At 46.8% G+C, this 23211-nt stretch overlaps 1 protein-coding gene across 1 annotated transcript in view; it reads right to left on the reverse strand.

Annotated features, from left to right (window-relative positions):
- mtnr1c (melatonin receptor 1C) overlaps positions 1–21652 on the reverse strand; it is a 52743-nt gene extending 31091 nt beyond the window's left edge. Inside the window, exon 1 of the mRNA XM_077241230.1 lies at positions 20966–21652. Within this exon, the coding sequence (XP_077097345.1) occupies positions 20966–21161 (196 nt within the window). The 5' untranslated portion in view covers positions 21162–21652. The remainder of the gene's footprint in view (positions 1–20965) is intronic.
- Positions 21653–23211: the final 1559 nt, after the last annotated feature.

Here is a 23211-nt window from a genome sequence, read left to right on the forward strand (position 1 = left end):
CGCGCTTCGCGCCCGCGCGCGTCAGAGCCCGCCAAGATGGGCGTGGCCAAGAGCTATTTATTGGGCGCCCCGTCATGAGAGTTCTTTAGGTTAAAACGACTGAAGCGAACTAACCAAGCACAAGCACGGCCGCTTACGCAATACTCGTTCCCTCCCGCACAAATATCCTCGATTGGTATCCCGCTCGACCATGCCCAGGAAGAAGCCACACTCCTGGTGGAGTGTGCTTTGACTCCCCAGGGGCATTGAAGTCCCTTAGCTTCATAAGCCAGCGCTATAGCCTCAACTATCCAGTGAGAGATTCTCTGCTTTGAAACGGCGGAACCTTTCGTACGGCCGCCAAAGCATACAAACAGTTGTTCTGTCTGTCTGAATAGGGCAGAACGCTCCAAATACACTCTGAGAGCCCTAACGGGGCAGAGTAGATTAGCGTCGTGTTCGTCTGCTGGAGACGATAGCCCAGTTAGGGAGATAACCTGTGCTCTGAAGGGAGTGGTGAGCACTTTAGGAATATACCCATGTTTCGGTCTAAGGACGACCCTGCAGTCGTTAGGTCCGAATTCTAGGCAGGCAGCGCTTGTCGAAAGCGCGTGCAGGTCGCCCACTCTCTTGACCGAGGCGAGTGCCAGCAAGAGCGCAGTCTTGAGCGAGAGCTGTTTAAGGTGCACGGTTCGGAGTGGTTCGAACGGGGGCCCTTTAAGAGCGTCTAGGACAGTAGCTAGGTCCCAGATCGGCACTGAGGGGGGGCGTGAAGGGTTCATCCTCCTAGCGCCCCTTAGGAAACGAATAATTAGGTCGTTTCTTCCCAATGGACGTTCCATTACAGGGTGACGCTGTGATGGCCGCCACATATACTTTGAGCGTGGAGGGGGTGCGGCCCGCCTCCAGAAGCCCTTGTAGAAAAGCGAGTACGTTCTTAATCTCGCATGTCTCAGGGTTCAGGCCCTTGGCATTACACCAGTCACTGAACACTTTCCATTTCTGGGCATATAAGCGTCTCGTGGAGGGCGCCCGCGCCTCAGCGATGGTTTTTAGCGCTCCGCTCGTGAGGTTCCTGGGAACCCGTTGAGGGGCCATGCATGAAGGGCCCACAGATCGGGGCGGGGATGAAATATCATCCCGCTGGCCTGACTGAGGAGGTCTGGCCTCAGTGGAATCGGCCGTGGTGCAGATTGCATTTGCATCAGATCTGGAAACCATGTTTGGTTCTTCCAGAGTGGGGCTATCAGAAGCACTGCGTTTTTCTCCTCTCTGACCCGACTGATGACCTGTGGCAGCATCGCGATCGGGGGAAAGGCATATAAGGGGCGGCTCGGCCAGCTCTGGGCGAGCGCGTCCGTGCTCTTCGTGAAGAAAAGAGAGCAGTGCGCGTTCTCCTTGGAGGCGAAGAGGTCGATCTCCGCTTTGCCAAAGGTTTTCCATAACCATTGAATCGTCAGCGGGTTGAGAGCCCATTCTCCTGGGAGAATCTTGTCTCTGGATAGCATGTCTGCCCCCTGGTTCAGGGCGCCTGGCACATGCGCTGCTCTCAGCGAGCGCAAGTTGTGCTGGGACCATAAAATTAGTCTCCTGGCCATTGAATGCATGGAGCTCGACCTGAGTCCACCCTGGCGATTTATGTACGACACTACCGTCATGTTGTCCGTTCGGACCAGGACATGTTCGTTTTTTTTAGATGTGGAAGCAGGGCTCTGAGAGCCAAAGCGACCGCTTTCATCTCCAGACAGTTTATGTGTAGGCGCTTCTCCGGGTTTGACCAAAAGCCGGAGACAGGCCTGCCCTCGTAAAGGGCCCCCCAACCTATTTTGGAGGCATCTGTCGTTATCATCTTTCTCCTTGTGTTCACACCCAGACTCACGCCTGACTGGTACCAGTCGGCGGCTTTCCAGTGCGTCAGGGCTTTTATACAGCCGTGGTTCGCTCTGATTAAAAAGTGGCCCGAATGCCACGCATGAGTAGGGACGCGGCTCTTGAGCCAGCGTTGGAGAGGGCGCATATGCAACAATCCTAGCTGGAGTACGGCCGATGCTGAGGCCATGAGACCGAGCATCCTCTGAAACCGCTTGACGGGGGCGCGCGCGCCCGCCCTGAATGATGTTGCAAGGCGCCGGATGGTGAGCGCGCGCTCTGATGAGAGACGCGCTGTCATTTGCATCGAGTCTAGAACTATTCCCAGGAAAGAAATCTTCTGGCTGGGAGATAGTATGCTTTTTGCAAAATTGATTCTTAGACCCAGGCATTCTAAATGGCTGATAATCCAAGATCTGTGTGTTATTAACTGACTCTCTGATTGTGCTAGGACCAGCCAATCGTCGAGATAATTCAGTATTCGCACTCCCCTTCGTCTCAAGGGGGAAAGTGCTGCGTCCATACATTTCGTGAATGTACGGGGAGCCAGGGACAGGCCGAACGGAAGTACTGTGTACTGGTAAGACTGTCCCTCGAAAGCGAATCTCAGAAACGGCCTGTGATGAGGCGCTATTGGAATGTGAAAGTAAGCATCTTTCAGATCCACTGAGAGAAACCAATCTCCTGGGCGTACTTGCGCGAGGATATGCTTGGTTGTTAACATTCTGAACGAGCGAATCATTAGTGCTTTGTTCAGGTGTCTGAGATCTAGGATGGGGCGGAGACCACCATCCTTTTTCGGGACGAGAAAATAGCGGCTGTAAAAACCTGCCTCGCTCATAGAGGGGGGAACAGTTTCCACAGCGCCCTTTTCTATTAGTTTGCGCACCTCGGTGCGTAGAACCTGTGAACACTCCTTTCTCACTTTCGTCTCAACCACAGTCGTAAAACGTGGTGGTCTGCGAGCGAACTGGAGCGAGTATCCGTGCTTTACTATATTCAATACCCATTTCGGCATATCTGGAATGTTTTCCCATGCCGCTGCGTGTACAGATATGGGCTGAATACAGGCTAGGGGCGGGCCAGCGAATCGCCTGAGCTCGTAGCTCTCAGAGGCGCGGGCGCGCGCTGAGCAGCTGAGTGAATGGGCGCGTGTGTGCTAACAACAGCGCGCGCTATGTCTGTAAAACTCGCAGCCTGAGCTGGGGTTGTGTTTGACACTGTAAGGACAGTATTTATAAGTGGGGGTGCATAAACAGTGGTAGGCACACGCGTCACTTTTATAATGTTTCCCGCTTTTACTGGGGATGAATTCATAACTGTGTGAACAGTGCTTGTGTGTAGTGGTGCGTACATGACCGTAGGCACGTGATCTACATTCATGGGGCGTGCAGCCTGAGCTGGGAATGAATTTGGCACTGTTTTGACAGTATCTGGGAATGCACACTTTGTGGACATGTGAACCCTTAGTGACACAGGCAGAAAAAGACTCTTTTTGTGTTTTCTGTGCGTCGCCGTAAAACGGCGTTTGTTTGCAGGTGAGCGAGCTCTGTGACTGGCCCATTGACTGCTGTATGGACATTTCCAGCCGCCTGTAAGGGGACTGGGTAATGTTTGAGCTTTTGCAGAGAGAGTGGTCTGGCTTTTGCGAGACACGCACTCTCTCTTCTCATTCCTGTGGCTAGGACGGCTTTCGAGGCTCAGGGTTCAGCACAATCTTGGGCCGAGGACCCCGTCGCTCAGGAGGCGGCTTGCGGTTGTGGGAGCGCGAGCGGGGTCGAGCGTCAGCATGAGGCGCGGGCTGAGAGGCGGTGGGAGCTGTTCTAGCCCGCTGCGGCTGTGGCGGTCTCTGTCTGCTCTGCGATGAGCTGGAGCGCTTGGGCAGGAAATGGCGCATAGCTTGTGAAGCGTTCTGGGCCTCAGTGAAGCGGTCGGCGAAACCTTTAACCGCCGGTCCAAACAGCCCGCTGGTGGAGATAGGCGCGTCGAGAAACGGCGCCTTATCGGCGTCCTTCATCTCCGTCAGAGTCAGCCACAGATGGCGCTCGAGAACAGTCAAATTAGCCATGGCGCGGCCAATAGACTGGGCGGTGGCCTTCGTGGCTCGCAGAGCTATATCAGTTGCGCTGCGTAGGTCCTTAAAGGCTTCGGGTTTGGGGCCAGACTCGTCCATAGAGCGGAGAAGCTTAGCTTGGAACACTTGAAGTACCGCCATTGAGTGAAGCGCTGATGCAGCTTGGCCGGCGGCGGCGTAGGCGCGACCGGCGAGAGCAGAAGTAGTGCGGCAGGGCTTCGAGGGGTGGGAAGCTTTGGCTTTCCATCCGGTGGTGGAGGGCGGGCAGAGATGATTGGCCACGGCCTCCTCGAGGGGCGGCGTTCCCTCGTAGCCTCTTTCCTTCGCGCCGTCCACAGAGGAGAGCGACAAGGAAAAAGAAGGCTTCAGACGCGCAGAGTGGGGGGCTTTCCATGACTTGGTGAGTTCGTCATGAACCTCCGGGAAGAAGGGAGAAGGCCTTTGGGAAACCACTCATCCAGTCGGCTTCGGGTTGGTTCTTCGGGAGAAGACCAATCGAGCCCGAGGTCCTCTACGGCCTTCGAGAGGACGCGGATAATCTCCGTATCCATGGTGGAGCCCCCGCTCGTGCTAGCTAGCGTCGACGGGGCGGGGTCGAGAGTGGAGCCCGGGCAGTCGTCCGATGCAGCGTCGATGGACAAGCTGTCATCCATTCCCCCATCGTCCTCGGACGCGCCGAAAGTCACAAGGCCCACCGCTCTGCTAGAGGGGTGTGGGTCCGGCTGGGTGAACTGAACCGGCGGTGGGGAAGGTAAGAGCGGCGGTGAAGCACGCGGAGACTGGCTCGGCGTGACGTCACTGAGCTCCGGTTCAGGAAGCCTCTGTGAGCGGCGCTTTTTCTTAGTGCGCGGCTCAAACAGAGGGGTGGGGGCGATGGGCTCGCTCACGGCTAAAGTGGCGAGGCGAGCCCGCAGTGCGGAGAGACCCAGGTCATCACATTCCGGGCATCCGCCCTTGGTCAAAGCAGCTTCTGCGTGGTCCCGGCCCAGGCAGCGAGCGCAGATGATGTGACGATCCCCGTCCGGGAGAAGGTCTCTGCTCGACGCGCAGGAAGGCATTTGAAACAACGCCTCAGAAAATTGCTCTTTTACAAGTGTCGCGGGGCGAACAGATGTAAAGATACTTGCGTGTGTGGCACGCCGGATGGCTCAGTAGGATGGCGTTCGAAGGCGGCTGAAGGTGCCGACGTCCTCGTATCAATCCCGTTGGTATGCTTTTCGACGGCGGCGAAGGCTTCAATAATCCGGAGGATCCAGCGAAGAAGGTGTTCGCTGAAGGAGATTAAATCTAAAGAACTCTCATGACGGGGCGCCCAATAAATAGCTCTTGGCCACGCCCATCTTGGCGGGCTCTGACGCGCGCGGGCGTGAAGTGCGCTCTTTGGTCGCGCATTCAGAGTCGCCCCGTCATTGGTTCGAGCAAGTTGCCGCAGCACAGCCAATGACCGAGCTTCCTTGTTCATTGCTGTCAGCTGTGCAGCTGCAATGCGTTTTACATAAAGACTTCAATATTCTCGAGAAAAGGAGTTTTCCCATAGCGTAAGCTACTTACGCAATAGGAGAGACCTCTCGAAAGGGAACCAGTCTTAAGTAGCACAGGTATATTTGTGGGAATAGCCAACAATAAATTGTATGGGTCAAAATTATCAATTTTTCTTTTATGCCAAAAATCATTAGGATATTAAGTAAAGATCATGTTCCATGAAGATATTTTGTAAATTTCCTACCGTAAATGTATAAAACATTTATTTTTGTGAGTGAATGCAGCACAATCGCAAACATAAATGGACAACTTTAAAGAGTAACTAAACTCTAAAACAACTTTTTTTAGTTACTTATCTGCAAGAATGGAGCTTCATAAATGCTGTTCATTGATTGGAGTACATTTTTTGACATTTGGGTGTAAAGTGTTTTAATTTTCAAATATATGGTGTAAAAACGTCTGAGTGCTGCCCTCTTCAGGTTAAACGGAAAGCTCCTGCAGTAGGGGTACTTTCTGACGTAGAATACTCTCTGACGTCAATCTGTCACGCCCTTGGTGCGAGCTCACCACGCTCTTGGCAGCCCCTGGTATAAAAGCATTTGTTTCCGTCAAAACTACTGTAGCGAGTCAGGAGTTGGAATTAGGAGTATTGAAAACGGATATATATATATATTAGCATATAGTTAGCATAGCATTTATATAGTTATTTAGATTATTTCATGTAGCCTAGGTCGTTAATCTCGGCTATCGCTCCAGTGTGCAACCTGCATTTTACGTGGGATTGCTTCTCCAACGCAATGGAGGTGGAAATGGGCTTCTCCACACAGCTTGCGCTGCCAAACGCTGCTCTTCCTGCATGAACTCCACCACCGCAGCGGCGTCATGATGTGAGTGAGCATATATTTTTAATCGCAATTTATGTTCCTTCTTATTAGGCTAAAGTTAATTAATCCTCTGGTGTCGACAAACGCGCCGGCGCGATTTGCTGATTATTTTTTTCACATAGCAGCAAAATATAATGAACGTAATAGTAATAATAATCCTGGAAAAAATTACCTCAAAATGACTGAATATAAGAATAATCGGATGCCGATCGCGATGCGGGAGTTAAGACCGCAGTTTGAGCTGGTGTCCATAGACAATTCACCCTCCTCCACTTCAGGTGAAGGTGGGGGAGAAAAGTTCTCGACTTCAAATGACCGCTCTGTTACAAAGCTACTTGCGTCACTCCATTTTAGCTAGTTTGACAGCAGCTGTCACTGCGGGTCTCAGGTGCACGCCCCCCCGCTCAGCCCCGCCCTCGGTTCGTCGCCTCTATCTCCGCTGGGCTCTGCCCACTTTTCCAGCATTTTTCAAATATTGCCAGTGGGTGGAGTCAGGCTTTGACCAGGGGTTTAGTTACCCTTTAAAGGCGATTTTCTCAATGTTTCGATTTTTTGCACCCTCAGATTCCAGATTTTCAAATAGTTGCATCTCAGCCAAATATTGTCCTATCCTAACAAACCATACATCAATGGAAAGCTTATTTATTCAGATTTCATGTTATGTATAAATCTCAATTTAAAAAAAAAAAGACCCATATGACTGGTTTTATCATCCAGGGTCACATATGTACATTTTATGTAGCTACTGGTGTTATTGTTGAATACATATTTCTAAAATTGTATGATGTTTTTGTTGAGTTATTATTACACAATACTTTTTTCTTGAATCTTGCCCCTGACAAATAACCAAAATTACAAAAAAAGACTAAAACTAACACTAAAACTAATAAAAACTAAACTAAAACTAAGCATTTTCAAAAATAAAAACTAAACTAAACTAGCAAACCCACTTTAAAAACGAATTAAAACTAAACTGAATTTGAAAACAAAAAGTCAAAACGAAATAAAAATAAAAACTAATGAAAAATGCAAAACTATAATAACCTTGTAACCTCGGTTCCCTGAGAGGAGGGAACGAGTATTGCGTAAGTAGCTTACGCTATGGGAAAACTCCTTTTCTCGAGAATATTGAAGTCTTTATGTAAAACGCATTGCACCTGCACAGCAGACAGCAATGAGCGAAAGAGCTCGGTCATTGGCTGTGCTGCGGCAACTTGCTCGAACCAATGACGGGGCGACTCTGAATGCGCGACCAATGAGCGCACCTCGCGCCCGCGCGCGTCAGAGCCCGCCAAGATGGGCGTGGCCAAGAGCTATATATTGGGCGCCCCGTCATGAGAGTTCTTTAGGTTAAAACGACTGAAGCGAACTAACCAAGCACAAGCACGGCAGCTTACGCAATACTCGTTCCCTCCTCTCAGGGAACCGAGGTTACGTTAGTAACCGAGTCGTTCCCTTTCGAGAGGTCTCTCCTATTGCGTAAGTAGCTTACGCTATGGGAACACCATGCAAAACGCCGTGCATGCTGAACTTCGCCTTATGATAGCCAGAGGCAGGTGCCTGAGCTAAAAAGCAAGGTTATCATCCAACCAGCCGGCAGAGGCGAGCTTTATATGTGGGAAAAAAGTAAAGAGCGGCTAGAAGGCGCTCAGTGTGGCACAAGCCCATACATAATCTAGATACGAACTCATAGTTCTACTAGCATCATGCTGATAGTGCATTGGAATGCAATGTCGGGACCTGTAGGTTGTAAAACCTGATAAATGTGGACGGTGAGGCCCAGCCTGCCGCCGCACAAATATCCACGATCGGTATCCCGCTCGACCACGCCCAGGAAGAAGCCACACTCCTGGTGGAGTGTGCTTTGACTCCCCAGGGGCATTGAAGTCCCTTGGCTTCATAAGCCAGAGCTATAGCCTCAACTATCCAGTATGAGATTCTCAGCTTTGAAACGGCGGTACCCTTCGTACGGTCGCCAAAGCATACAAACAGTTGTTCCGTCTGTCTGAATAGGGCAGAACGCTCCAAATACACTCTGAGAGCCCTAACGGGGCAGAGTAGGTTAGCGTCGTGTTCGTCTGCTGGAGACGATAGCGCAGTTAGGGAGATAACCTGTGCTCTGAAGGGAGTGGTGAGCACTTTAGGAATATAGGGGGAAGTGCTGAATCCATACATTTCGTGAATGTACGGGTAGCCAGGGACAGGCCGAACGGAAGTACTGTGTACTGGTAAGACTGTCCCTCGAAAGCGAATCTCAGAAAAGGCCTGTGATGAGGCGCTATTGGAATGTGAAAGTAAGCATCTTTCAGATCCACTGAGAGAAACCAATCTCCTGGGCGTACTTGCGCGAGGATATGTTTGGTTGTTAACATTCTGAACGAGCAAATCATAAGTGCTTTGTTCAGGTCTCTGAGATCTAGGATGGGGCGGAGACCGCCATCCTTTTTCGGGACGAGAAAATAGTGGCTGTAAAAACCTGCCCCGCTCATAGAGGGGGAAACAGTTTCCACAGCGCCCTTTTCTATTAATTTGCGCACCTCGGTGCGTAGAACATGCGAACACTCCTTTATCACTTTCGTCTCGACCACAGTCGTAAAACTTGGTGGTCTGCGAGCGAACTGGAGCGAGTATCTGTGTTTTATTATATTCAACACCCATTTCGGCATATCTGGAATGTTTTCCCATGCCGCTGCGTGTACAGATATGGGCTGAATACAGGCTAGGGGCGGGCCGCTGTGACGTAGGGACCCGGCCAGCGAATTGCCTGAGCTCAGGCGCGGGCGCGCGCTGAGCAGCTGAGTGAATGGGCGCGTGTGTGATTACAACAGTCGCTCAGGAGGCGGCTTGCGGTTCGTGGGAGCGCGAGCGGCGTCGAGCGTCAGTCTGAGGCGCGGGCTGAGAGGCGGTGGGGGCTGCTCTAGCCCGCTGCGGCTGTGGCGGCCTCTGTCTGCTCTGCGATGAGCTGGAGCGTTTAGGCAGGAAATGGCGCATAGCTTGTGAAGCGTTCTGGGCCTCAGTGAAGCATTCGGCGAAACCTTTAACTGACGGTCCAAACAGCCCGCTGGTGGATTTAGGCGCGTCGAGAAACGGGGCCTTATCCGCGTCTTTCATCTCCGTCAGAGTCAGCCACAAATGGCGCTCGAGAACAGTCAAATTAGCCATGGCGCGGCCAATAGACTGGGCGGTGGCCTTCGTGGCTCGCAGGGCTATGTCAGTCGCGCTGCGTAGGTCTTTGAAGGCTTCAGGTTCGGGGCCAAACTCGTCCAGGGAGCGGAGAAGCTTGGCTTGGAACACTTGAAGTACCGCCATTGAGTGAAGCGCTGACGCAGCTTGGCGACCAGCGAGAGCCGAAGTAGTGCGGCAGGGATTCGAGGGGTGGGAAGCCTTGGCTTTCCATCCGGTGGTGGAGGGCGGGCAGAGATGATTGGCCAAGGCCTCCTCGAGGGGCGGCGTTCCCTCGTAGCCTCTTTCCTTCGCGCCGTCCACAGAGGAGAGCGACGAAGAAAAAGAAGGCTTCAGACGCGCAGAGTGGGGGGCTTTCCATGACTTGGTGAGTTCGTCGTGAACTTCCGGGAAGAAAGGAGAAGGCCTTTGCCGAGGGGCCTGCTGGCGCCCCTGCAGAAACCACTCGTCCAGTCGGCTTCAGGTTGGTTCTTCGGGAGAAGACCAATCGAGCCCGAGGTCCTCCACGGCCTTCGAGAGGATGCGGACAATCTCTGTATCCTTAGAGGATCCCCCACTCGTGTTAGTTAGCGTCGACGGGGCGGGGTCGAAAGTGGAGCCCGGCCAGTCGTCAGATGCAGCGTCGATGGACAAAGAGTCATCTACTCCCCCGTCGTCCTCGGACGCGCCGAAAGTCACAAGGCCCACCGCTCTGCTAGAGGGATGTGGGTCCGGCTGAGTGAACTGAACCGGCGGTGGGGAAGACAAGAGCGGCGGTGAAGCACGCGGAGACTGGCTCGGCGTGACGTCACTGAGCTCAGGTTCAGGAAGCCTCTGTGAGCGGCAATTTTTCTTAACACGCGGCTCAAACAGAGGGGTGTCGGCGATGGGCTCGCTCGCGGTGAAAGCGGCGAAGCGAGCCCGCAGTGCGGAGAGACCCAGGTCGTCACATTCCGGGCATCCGCCCTTGGTCAAAGCAGCTTCTGCGTGGTCCCGGCCCAGGCAGCGAGCGCAGATAATATGACGATCCCCGTCTGGAAGAAGGTCTCTGCACGACGCGCAGGAAGGCATTTGGAACAACGCCTCAGAAAATTTGCTCTTTTACAAATGTCGCGGGGCGAACAGATGTAAATACTTGCGTGTAGCGTGTAGCGCGCCGGATGGCTCAGTAGGATGGAGTTCGAAGGCGGCTGAAGATGCCGACGTTCTCGTAGCAATCCCGCAGGTATGCTTTTCCACGGCGGCGAAGGCTTTCAATAATCCGGAGGATCCAGCGAAGAAGGTGTTCGCTGAAGGAGATTAAATCTAAAGAACTCTCATGACGGGGTGCCCAATATATAGCTCTTGGCCACGCCCATCTTGGCGGGCACTGACGCGAGTGGGCGCGAGGCGCGCTCATTGGTCGCGCATTCAGAGTCGCCCCGTCATTGGTTCGAGCAAGTTGCCGCAGCACAGCCAATGACCGAGCTCCTTCGCTCATTGCGGTCTGCTGTGCAGCTGCAGTGCGTTTTACATAAAGACTTCAATATTCTCGAGAAAAGGAGTTTTCCCATAGCGTAAGCTACTTACGCAATAGGAGAGACCTCTCGAAAGGGAACTGTGCATACACAGCCTCCTACAGTTCTGCAGCTCAAGACGCAGGAGTCCAGAGCGGCGACTACACATTTCCATGTTGTAAAATTTAAATAACACAACATCTCTATTGCAAATGCAAACCCCTCCATCAACACAACGTCATTGCCATGTTGCCAAAGAGCTGCACGAACACACAACTCGGATCTGAACAGTTGTGATACACAGTGTGGACATCATTTTAGATCAGATTCCAATCGGATACAAAGATATTCGGATTTGCACTGACAGTGTGAATGTAGCCATAGTTAAAGGAGCAGTATGTAGGATTGTGGCCAAAACTGGTACTGCAATCACCTTCAAATTACTGTAGAGCGGTGTATCCCCTTCCCCTCCTCCCTGACTCGAGGTTGCCAGATAGGCTGCAGGATACAGCAGGAACGTAGGCTGCTACAGAAGCTTCCAATGGCAAGTGACGAGTCCTACACAGTAGGCTAAGTTTTTTTTCTGTTAATTATGTTTATGCTTCAAATGAGAGATGTTTTGCAAAGTAATTGCAAAGTATATCGCAAAAATTTACTAATGGCGATTAGCCAAATATAATAGTAAAGATGTACGCTCGTATGTGACAGTACATTGTTAGAACAGTAGCTGTTAGTATACTAACGGTAGGTATCTGTCATTAACGTAAGTACAAGCACAAGCCTCGGTCACTGTGTGTAATCGATATCAAAGATACAGCTATTCATTTAGCTGACACTATAAGTGAAAGCGACCAGCTGTATTTTTTAACTTACCCTGCAGTACACGTCCATAACGCTAAAATATGTGATGTGAAAGATTACATGTCATTCTATTATTTTTGGCTGTAGAACTTGCATGATAAACAAGTAGGCTACAAAACGTTCCAAGTGGGACACATTATTCACATCATAGGCTACAATGTGCTTTTCATTGGTGTTATGGACGTTAGAAAAAGTTATTTTACCGTGGAATTGCGCCTATAGTGCTTCCAATTCGATGACACCTCCTCCATATGAGCTAACGTAACGTTACTTTGCACGAACATGCATAACTTTGTTCGACTGTCATGAATATTTGAAATGTCCATTTACATCAAGTACAAGTTAGTCAAACATAGATGAATCTTACCTGTCCAGAAATTCTTCTCCGTTTTCAGCCGTCTCCATCTTTCAAAGCATACCTGTCAAGTATCCCGGTTTGGCCGGGAAAGTCCCGTATTTAACCCTTCTTTCCCGCCGTCCTCCCGTATTAGTATTTTCCCGTAAATCTCCCGTATTTTAACCTGCGCTATTAAAAAATAATAATGGCCCGGGCGGATTAAAAACAAAACAAAAAAACATTTCCAATCTGAGCTCTGTCCCTAGCCACGCGATAACTGCCACCTGCAGTAGCTGTCACAGTGTTGGGTTTGTGTTCCCCTGATGTGCACTAGATGTCCTCCTTTCCCGCAGGTGTCCTTCACTTATTAACTACATTTCCCACGATCCTTTGTCTCATCATTGCACTCAGCTGTTCCTTATCACTGATCATTGCACTCAGCCAATTCCCCATTATCATTGTCGATTCCCTGTGTATATAACCCTATCTGTTTCAGTATGTGTCACGGAATCCTTGCATTTATCACGCCACTTCTGATGTCCTGTTTTCATTGCGTCTTGTTTTGTTTCCTGTGTATGTCGGATTGCTTTTGGATTTTGACCCTTGCTTGGACTTGTTTACGATTTTGGATTACCCTCAAATAAAACTACTGCCTTTGGATTTGCCTTTTGTTTCCTGAGTGTGGATCGTGACAGAAGGACTCCGTCAAAACCCAGATCCAGCGGTATGTTTTTTAATATCTCTTCCCCAGCCACCGAGCGGGAGAGAAGGGAGTTTTTTAAGGGGACCCGGTTGGTCAAGTTTCGCGGGTCCCGTGGCGGTCACAGAGCCGGAGGTAGTCGGGAGATGATCCCCGTTCCGGTGGTCCCGGTTCCGGTGGTCCTGAGTCCGGTGGTCCCGAGGAGAAGGAGCAGACACAGCCTGTCTGCCCAGTCAGGGACTGTTCACGTCCCGTCTGCCCAGTCAGAGACTGTTCACGTCGCGTCTGCCCAGTCAGAGACTTTTCACGTCACGTCTGCCCAGCGAGAGACTGTTCACGTCACGTCTGCCCAGCGAGAGACTGTTCACGTCACGTCTGCCCAGCGAGAGACTGTTCACGTCACGTCTGCCCAGCGAGAGACTGTTCACGTCACGTCTGCCCAGCGAGAGACTGTTCACGTCCCGTCTGCCCAGTCAGAGACTGTTCACGTTCCTTCTGCCTTCATGGACCTGGACTGTCTGGCTCGGATCCTGGACATGCCCGTGTCTCCTGTTCCAGAGCCGGAGGCAGAGCCAGTGCCCGTTCCAGAGCCGGAGGCAGAGCCAGTGCCCGTTCCAGAGCCGGAGGCAGAGCCAGTGCCCGTTCCAGAGCTGGAGCCAATGTCTGTTCCAGAGCCAGTGCCTGTTCCAGCGCCAGAGCCAGTGTTTTTTTCTGTGTTTGTGTCTGTTCTTGTGACTGTTACAGTTCTTGTGTCTGTTCCTGAGCCGGTGTCTGCTGTTCCTGAGCTGGTGTCTGTTGTTCCTGAGCCGGAGCCAGTGTCTGTTCCTGAGCCGGAGCCGGTGTCTGCTGTTCCTGAGCCGGAGCCAGTGTCTGTTCCTGAGCCGGAGCCGGTGTCTGCTGTTCCTGAGCCGGAGCCAGTGTCTGTTCCTGAGCCGGAGCCAGTGTCTGTTCCTGAGCCGGAGCCAGTGTCTGTTCCTGAGCCGGAGCCAGTGTCTGTTCCTGAGCCGGAGCCAGTGTCTGTTCCTGAGCCGGAGCCAGTGTCTGTTCCTGAGCCGGAGCCAGTGTCTGTTCCTGAGCCGGAGCCAGTGTCTGTTCCTGAGCCGGAGCCAGTGTCTGTTCCTGAGCCGGAGCCAGTGTTACTGGAGCTTGGTTGGGGTGGTGGGACTGCTCGCGGTGGGCGCCGGAAAATTTCCCTTATTTTCAAATCCAAAACTTGACAGGTATGTCCTATCCAGATCCTTGTTTTATTTCGGACTTTGTAACGAAGTATTTCGGATTCATAACGAGTTTGAGTTTATCAGTTTATCTGATTCGCAACGTTAGACTTTTTTTTTATCCGATTCCGACACGTTTGTAGCTGCAGCTGTGGTAACTAGCAGAGCTGGCAACCCGGATGCCGCAACACTACTGATTTCGTGATTGGTAGATAGGTGGAGAGTGACGCATCAGACCAAAACACAACATGACAACATCAACATCAGTTGAGGGCTGCAACTTCACTTTTTAAATGACAATATCCTGGCCGGACTACTGTTGTCAGTGATATAAGTATTTGAAATGAACATGATTTCTTAATCTCTAGTGACATATCAGGGCCATTTTATGATTAATTTAAATAGATTTCTTACATACAGCTCCTTTAACTACTTTATGTCAACATTTTAGCCATAGTCAACACTTCATTTACGCATGTGGATGATGCTGTGCCTCTCTCAACCACAAACGCCTTCTTTCATCTGTTTTTTTGCACTCGTCTCTTTAACTTTTGGCAGTCTATAGAACTCGAAATGTTTTTTCCCTGTGCGACCGATTAACCGAGGGGCGCAATAAACGGTTGTCTTTCAAATTCCCTCTACGCGCAATAGGGTAGCGCTACAACCAACCAGAGCAACGAACGGTTGTGGCTGAGTGAGTCCCATGCCTTTTCCCACAAGCGGAGCTATAGTTGATATATTAAACTTTTGCCGTATCCAGTCGGCAAAACTCCGAACACATCTTCCATTTTTAAGAATGAGTTAAGTGCCGTTTTTTGTTCTTTTCTCAAAGAAAAGCTTAACTCCAAGTCCTCCAGAGTCGCGGCCAAAGCAGATTCGAAAGACCACTGTTCACCAGCAGCTGCGGTCTTCTTCTTTGTTTTCAAGTAGCACGGAATTCAGACGGAATCATCACAACTCTGCCGTCATTAAAGGGATAGTTCACCCAAAAATGAAAATTCTGTCAGTATTTACTCACCCTCATGTTGTTCCAACCCCGTAAGACCTTCGTTCATCTTCGGAACACAAATTAAGATATTTTTGATGAAATCTGAGAGCTGGATCACTCCTCCATAGGCTTCTTCAGGGATTGAAGTTACCGGACTCGAAAAGTTATTAAAGACATTGTTAAAATAGTACAAGTGACTACAGTGGCTCAATCTTAAGTTTATCAAGCGACGAGAATACTTTTTGTGCGCAAAAAAAAACAAAAATAACGACTTTATTTCAACTATTCATTTCCTTCTCTGTGGGTAGTCAGTTCACTAGTTTAACAGCGTATGCTTCTGTTGTTGTACGTCACACGCATCATCCACATGACCAGCGTCGGCCAATATTCAGCCTACGTGTGACATAGCTCTACGCTATCAGACTAAGTTAACTGACTAGAGGCCAACAGAGAAGGAAATGAATAGTTGAAATAAAGTCGTTATTTTTGTTTGTTTTTGCGCACAAAAAGTATTCTCGTTGCTTGATAAACTTAAGATTGAGCCACTGTAGTCACTTGGACTATTTTAACGATGTTTTTAATAACTTTTCGGGGCTGGCAAGTTTCAATCCCTGAAGAAACCTATGGACTAGTATGGAGGAGTGATCCAGCTCTCAGATTTCATCAAAAATATCTTAATTCGTGTACCGAAGATGAACGAAGGTCTTACGGGGTTGGAACAACATGAGGGTGAGTAAATACTGAGGGTGAACTATCCCTTTAAGCTCGCGCACCAACTCCATACACAATGTGATTGTCCTGACTAGAGTTTGGTTTTTCCAGCTCGAAAGCCAACGCAGAGTTGCTAGACTACACTGGCTGCAAAATAAATTTTGCTGCCGCTAGGCTGCGTCTAGATTTCTAGGCTAGTAGCATACTGGAGCAGATTGGAATGGAGTCTGTGGAAGGTAGCCCTATAGGAGCAGAGCTGGCTACTCTTGACTCAGTTTTTGGTTGAATTCAAAAGAAGAGAATTTATACATTCCTTCCCTCGCTGTCAGTGTGCATTGCTACAATGAGAATAGTTTATTGCCTCTCCTCTGAAAGCCATCTGTTCATCAGCAGCCCTGAGTGTCTGCCAATGCCAAACACTGCTGCAATTTCAGGTGAGGTGTAATGGACGAACTGCAGTACCTATGATGCTGCTAATGGAGACACTGTAATGCAGCAGTGAACATTTTCAAACTGTGTGTTCAAACACGCATCATCCACATGACCAGCGTCGGCCAATAGTGAGCCTACGTGTGACATAGCTCTACGCTATCAGACTAAGTTAACTGACTAGAGGCCAACAGAGAAGGAAATGAATAGTTGAAATAGTCGTTATTTTTGTTTGTTTTTGCGCACAAAAAGTATTCTCGTTGCTTGATAAACTTAAGATTGAGCCACTGTAGTCACTTGGACTATTTTAACGATATTTTTAATAACTTTTCGGGGCTGGCAAGTTTCAATCCCTGAAGAAACCTATGGACTAGTATGGAGGAGTGATCCAGCTCTCAGATTTCATCAAAAATATCTTAATTCGTGTTCCGAAGATGAACGAAGGTCTTACGGGGTTGGAACAACATGAGGGTGAGTAAATACTGAGGGTGAACTATCCCTTTAAGCTCGCCCACCAACTCCATACACAATGTGATTGTCCTGACTAGAGTTTGGTTTTTCCAGCTCGAAAGCCAACGCAGAGTTGCTAGACTACACTGGCTGCAAAATAAATTGTCCTGACTAGAGTTTGGTTTTTCCAGCTCGAAAGCCAACGCAGAGTTGCTAGACTACACTGGCTGCAAAATTAATTTTGCTGCCGCTAGGGTGCGTCTAGATTTCTAGGCTAGTAGCATACTGGAGCAGATTGGAATGGAGTCTGTGGAAGGTAGCCCTATAGGAGCAGAGCTGGCTACTCTTGACTCAGTTTTTGGTTGAATTCAAAAGAAGAGAATTTATACATTCCTTCCCTCGCTGTCAGTGTGCATTGCTACAATGAGAATAGTTTATTGCCTCTCCTCTGAAAGCCATCTGTTCATCAGCAGCCCTGAGTGTCTGCCAATGCCAAACACTGCTGCAATTTCAGGTGAGGTGTAATGGACGAACTGCAGTAGCTATGATGCTGCTAATGGAGACACTGTAATGCAGCAGTGAACATTTTCAAACTGTGTGTTAACACTTCAGTTTGACTTTGCGGTCAGTAAGATTTATTTTTTGTTATTTGAAAGAAATGAATGCTTTTGTTCAGAAAGGACGCATTAAATTACAACGTTAAATGTGACAGTAAAGAGTAAAGCCCTAAATTGTTACAAATGATTCCTATTGCAAATAAATGATGACTTTCTATTCATGAAAGAATCTTGAAAATCACAGTTTCAACAAAAATGTGAATAGAATGATTCTGCATAATCATTTCAGCAGTGTTAATAATAAGAAATGTTAACTGAGCAACAAATCAGCATATTACTTCTGTTTTTTAAAGGATCATGTGACACTGACGACTGGAGTAATGATGCTGAAAATTCAACTTTGGTATTTCAGAAATTAATTACATTTTAAACAATATTAAATTAGAAAACATTTCTTTAAAATTGTAATAATAGTTTACAATTAGTTTTTTTGTGTATATTTTTATGAAACAAATAAAACCATGGTGAGCATATAGAGACTTTTTTCAAAAACATTACATTTTACCAATCCTAACCTTTTGAACAGCAGTGTACTTGTGTTTATATGTATACTGGTTTTATAGTGGGGTTTAGATGATTTAGACAGGTTGGGATGCTTGACTTTGGCAGATCTAATTTGTGCCAGAATCTCCTGAACAGTGTGAGTGAACGCCAACTGAAGCTAGACATTAAGAAGCTATCAATCAGCACTCTAGTCTAAAGATGAGCCAGAAGACTGGGGGTAAGGGAGTATTGATTAAACCCAACTCATGCTGCCAGAACCTGCACAGCCCCCAATCCCCCCATAATCAAACCCGACGGCTCTAGAAATAGCCTGAGCTCAGAGGGGGAAAAAAAGAGGAATGAGGGCTCAGGTTACTTGTGCTAAAATTCCAAGTAACAGATCACATATATTGATATATTAGTCCGTATTTGTTTTTTTGTTTTTGTTGTAAGGCTTATATTCCTTCTTTCTGAAGATTTGACTAAACTTGTATTTACTGGACTATAATATAAAAATATTATTTAATATAGATATAAAAATGTATGAATGACATTTTTAAAAATGTAGATGAAGAAAATTATATAGATCAGAACGTATTTAATACTATGTTGTAATTTGTGCCAATTACCATGATTCATTTTAAATTAATTGTAATTTTTTCGCAGGGCATATATTTGTCACATTGATACATGATGAATTTGCCACAAAATTATTATCTGTGGCCACTTTGCACTTGAACACAAGAGATCCGTCCTGTTTGACTTCTGCTGAGCCCATTTTATCAAAATGACAGACATCTATGCATAACATTTTAAAAATGTTTAATGTTTAAAAATGTATGGATCAAAAATGCATTTAATACTACTAGTATTTTATTTTTTGCCAAATACCATGATTAATTTTATGGTTAAATTAACTGCTTTTTTCAGTGCATTTAATTATCATTCTAAACTACAACATGCTATTAACAAGTAATACTTAGAATTAAATGAGCACAACTGCCCATCCACCATTAGTTAAAATGCTTATTGAGAATAAATTTCACCACCAACAACCTTTTCATCAACAAACACAAACATCATGCCTTAGTAGTGGCAGACTGAGCAGCACAAAAATCCAACAACACATAAAGAGCCTGCGTAATGTCTTCATCACTGTCTCTGTCCCCATGGTTTCCTGTCTCTCTCATTTGTCCTGGGCTTAAAGGCATTAAAAGACCATAAATAGAAATAAAAAAAGAGAAAGCACTAAAATTGGACCGGCAGGTTGCGTGCCTCTCTTTTCCACAGCATTCCCGTCGTCACACACATGATTCTGATACGGTTTTCCCGAACCTAACATTCCAAATTCTCCCTAGAACAGCCTCACTGACACATCCTGAACATTGAAATGGACTCAGCACAGTAGGTGCGAACACTGATCATGCGTGTAGTGTGTGCATGTGTGTTTGGAGCAAAGCGTCTTGTGTTCATCCATCCAGCAATGCTGGATTTCCATTCTTTATGCAAACATGCAGAGTTTCACTTCCACTCAAACAGCTCAGGGCAGGCTGGGAAAAAGCCGCATGATCTGAGGCAGTGAGATTGCGACATGCTGTCTAAACAGTGAGGAGCAGCTGCAGAGATCGGAACGGTCTGATGACAGGAATATACAAGGAGAACAACACCGTCCACACTGGAGCATGCTTTTCTCATTATGATTGACGTGCATCTCATAATTCCCATTTTGTGAAACCCAACATGGATAACTAACCACTGTTTTCAAATCATGATAAATTCTCAACCCCCAGAGCTCTTTAAACATGTGTTAGCACACTATGGTCTGATCTGATGACAGCACTTCAGCTCTGATGGAATGGATCACAGAAGATCTCTATTTCTGTCTGTCCTGCTGAGATTATGGTCATTCTTATAACAACAGCCATGTGCAGCCTATCATGTTAAATAACTATAGCAGTGAAATCGATAGACATATACCCCTCACAGGCAGAGCTCTGTTCTCTCGCTCTCACATGTATAAGATTACAAGCAAAGAAAGAAAGAAATCAGATAATGTAGCAACTTAGCAACAGGTCCTTTAACAGATGTACAAAGAGATACGAAAGTCTGAGAACAACAAATTGACTTTAAGTCTAATCAAATTTGGGACAATTAACCATGTGAACTTCACTGAACAAAAAGTCAGATTTCACACCAGTGAAGCACAAGATGCTCTCTTGTTTTTCAGATTCATTGCACCTTTCATTTCAATGTTTCACTCCCATTGTTAGTATAATGCTGAACATATAATTTGCAATAAAAATAAATCTATTTACATTTATTCATTTAGCAGACGCTTTGTTAGCCAAAGCGACTTACAAAGGAGAAAATTAGAACCAGTTAAACTAACAATAGGACAACAATATGCAAGTGCTATGACCATTCATTTAATCTAACACAGTACGTGTACTTTAATAAAAAAAAAATTATAAAGATAATAGATATAGAATAGAAGATAAAGTGTAAGTATTAATGCATCTAATTTTCTATAAAATTAGAAAAACTATTTTCACTAGAGGTCTCGACTTTTGGACACCGCTGTATGTGTGAGTGGTTGTAAGACTGTGTGCACTTTTAATTCCTGCAGCCCTCTAAAAGTCTTACGTATCTAGTATGTTTCTTCAACGCACAGCCTGCAGTACAAAATGCAGACCTGTAAAATGAGTTGTTTGCTTTCGTCCTTCTGTTGAATCGATCGTGCCTTGGGTTACATTTTCCTGACACTTCTTTGCACATCTAAAACGTGACATAATTTAACATCTTATATTTTGTTTTGTTACACAACACAAAAAGACAGCCATGTTTAGCTGGTGCCTCTTATGTAAGTCTGGGGGAAAGGAGCATCAAAACAGGGCACACAAAGAAAATCATGTTAACTATGTTTTGATATAATACCATAGCCTAAAGTTAACAATCCTGTTTCCATTATTGCATTTAACAACCTGTATCGACTGAAAACAAAAAAATATGATTCATGCCAAACTGACAACAGCAGCTGGAACAACTTCAGCCAACATGAAAAGCCAATGCTTTAACTTACATAAGTGTATTTAGATGCATGCTAGCCAACACAATTGCAAATACAAACTCAGCAAATTTAAAAAAAGAAAAAAGGGGGGGAAAGGAAGTATCTTCTATAAAAGGTCATCATATGTTTGGTATTTGCCTGACATTACAGAGGTCTTCACACCTGCATTCCTCAGTTTCTTGTTCCTGTACACGGACAGGATGACCAGTAGATTTCCAAGGATATCAGCCACGGTGGTGAAGATCAGCACGCCGGCGAGGGTGGCCGCTACACCGGGAGACGTGTTTCTGGCGGGGAGGCAGTTGTTTCCCCGGGATAAACTATCCAGACAGCTCAAGTTCGCCTTCATCATCGCCATTCTTAGGGACCGGTGTAATGCCACAATAAAGTTTCTCCATTGAGCCACTCTTCAAGGGGGGAAAAAAGTTGTCGCGAACAGGTATTCTCGCAGGCTAAGCGTTCCCGAAAATATAGCGAATCCATTCCACATATAAAATGTCAATGAGGACTTAAGAATCGAATGCAATGTAAAATCCCTTTTTTAACTTCCATCGCACGATTGTGATGTCACAGAAGAATCCCTGTAAATTTCCCAGTAGCTCCCATTCCTTTTCAATTCAATTTCATGTTTGGTCGTCGGTGCATTGTCAACCCCACCGTTAACTGGATTGTCACCTCGGATCACAGTGACTCACATACACTCCGGGCTGTTGCTCAGACGCAACACACATCACGGCACACATTCATCAGCGGCGTCTGCGTCGCATCCCCGGCGCCCGGAGCCTCCAGTCTCAGTCAGCTGTTCAGAGCCAATCTGAGCCGCGATTAGCGTAACAGTTGTGAATTCAGTCCAGACCACCACCTCTGCGAACCGTTAAAGCAGAGTGTGGAGGTTTATAAATATGGGATTTTAATATGCATAATCATATGTCATAGCCTATGTATATTAAATAGCCTACATATATATTTTAAAATGTTTGGTTAACCAGAAAAGGTATAATTAACAATTAGTCAGGGTGCATATTTTTATGTGAACTAAAGTCGCGACTGGCGCTGGCTTGAAGAGGTAACTATAGCAACAGGATGCAGTTTGAGCCATTTCAGGTATCATACATCAACCTTTAGGGAGCACTGAATATGTAAAAATAAAAATGTTTAAGAAGAGTTTGTCTAAAAAAGATACCTTTTGGATAGCGACGACGCCAAAGGCCAGTTTAGACAAAATGACCTCCACAGACTGCGCCCCCATAATTACTTACATTTTTGCAGAATTGACTAGATAAAGTGGCAAAATAATAAGTGCAGATTTTTTAAAGATCATGTTTAAAGTCACCATAACCAAAATTGACAAAATATTTGATTATGCAATCCACCTTATTTTTCAGGTATGAGCGGGTGCGGCCATTTGCAATTTTAATGTGTCTGGTGTGTCATTCACATCCTGTTATTGTTAGCTGTACAAAACAGCTCATTACACTGCTTGATAGCCTACTGCAAATTGGTCTTTCTTAACATATTTTTTTAATTTCGTGTCTTAATTAAACACGTTTACTGCACTTTGATATATTTTTCTCGTTATTTCCCTAGAGCGGCTAATAAATCGGAAGTCTCACATTTTCAGAGAAAACACCTTATTTCCGTATTGAAAAATAATGTGGATAGAGTGGTGCAGGTATGACATCACTTTGTAGGCCTAAATGCAGTCGCCAGAAGTAAAAAGCTAAAGGCTATAAACAAACCACGGTCCCAGGACTTCAACGTCACCACCACAATCTTCCAACAACTCTTTCAGTTTTTATCTAAAAACTTTTACCCAGAAAGTTTGAGTTAGAATAGTTTATAAGAGCAAAATTATTAGCATAACAAGGCTGTAAAAGCGGACTTAGTTCACCTGTTCGGCATGACGACATTTAGGGGTGAATTCAGGTTGATTGGGACACTTTTTCCAAGTCATCTCACTGGAAAAAAGTGTCCCAACCACCCTGAATTCATAATCTCCCTGACAGCCTCTGTAGTCCCATTTAGACTCTTGTTTGCAACTGCCTTTTTCAAGACAACAGCTTAAAAAATCACGAGTTGGGTAATACTGATGTATTTCATGGAATAAAATTTGAAAGTACCTTGAGCTTGTGTTCACCACAGACGTTATTTCAGGCATTTGACCAAAAACCCATTCAAAAAACCCATTGACTTTGGGACGATGGAACCTGAAGGGCTAAAATGTGAACTGGTTTATGCGTTTTAGCCTAAGAAATGATGTAAAACCTGCACCACTCCCCCTTTTTCGGCGGCGCTAGGACCAGAAGTATTTTTTCCATTCATTTTACCCATAGGGATTTGAAAAACAAAATCCGTTAAAGAGTTATAAGCCATGAACCAAGACAATCAGATATGAGGTGAATCACAAC

This window comes from Siphateles boraxobius, unplaced genomic scaffold, assembly GCF_051911475.1.
Source record: "Siphateles boraxobius isolate OS27281-9 unplaced genomic scaffold, OSU_SipBor_1 24, whole genome shotgun sequence".
In the NCBI taxonomy this organism is placed as follows: domain Eukaryota; kingdom Metazoa; phylum Chordata; class Actinopteri; order Cypriniformes; family Leuciscidae; genus Siphateles; species Siphateles boraxobius.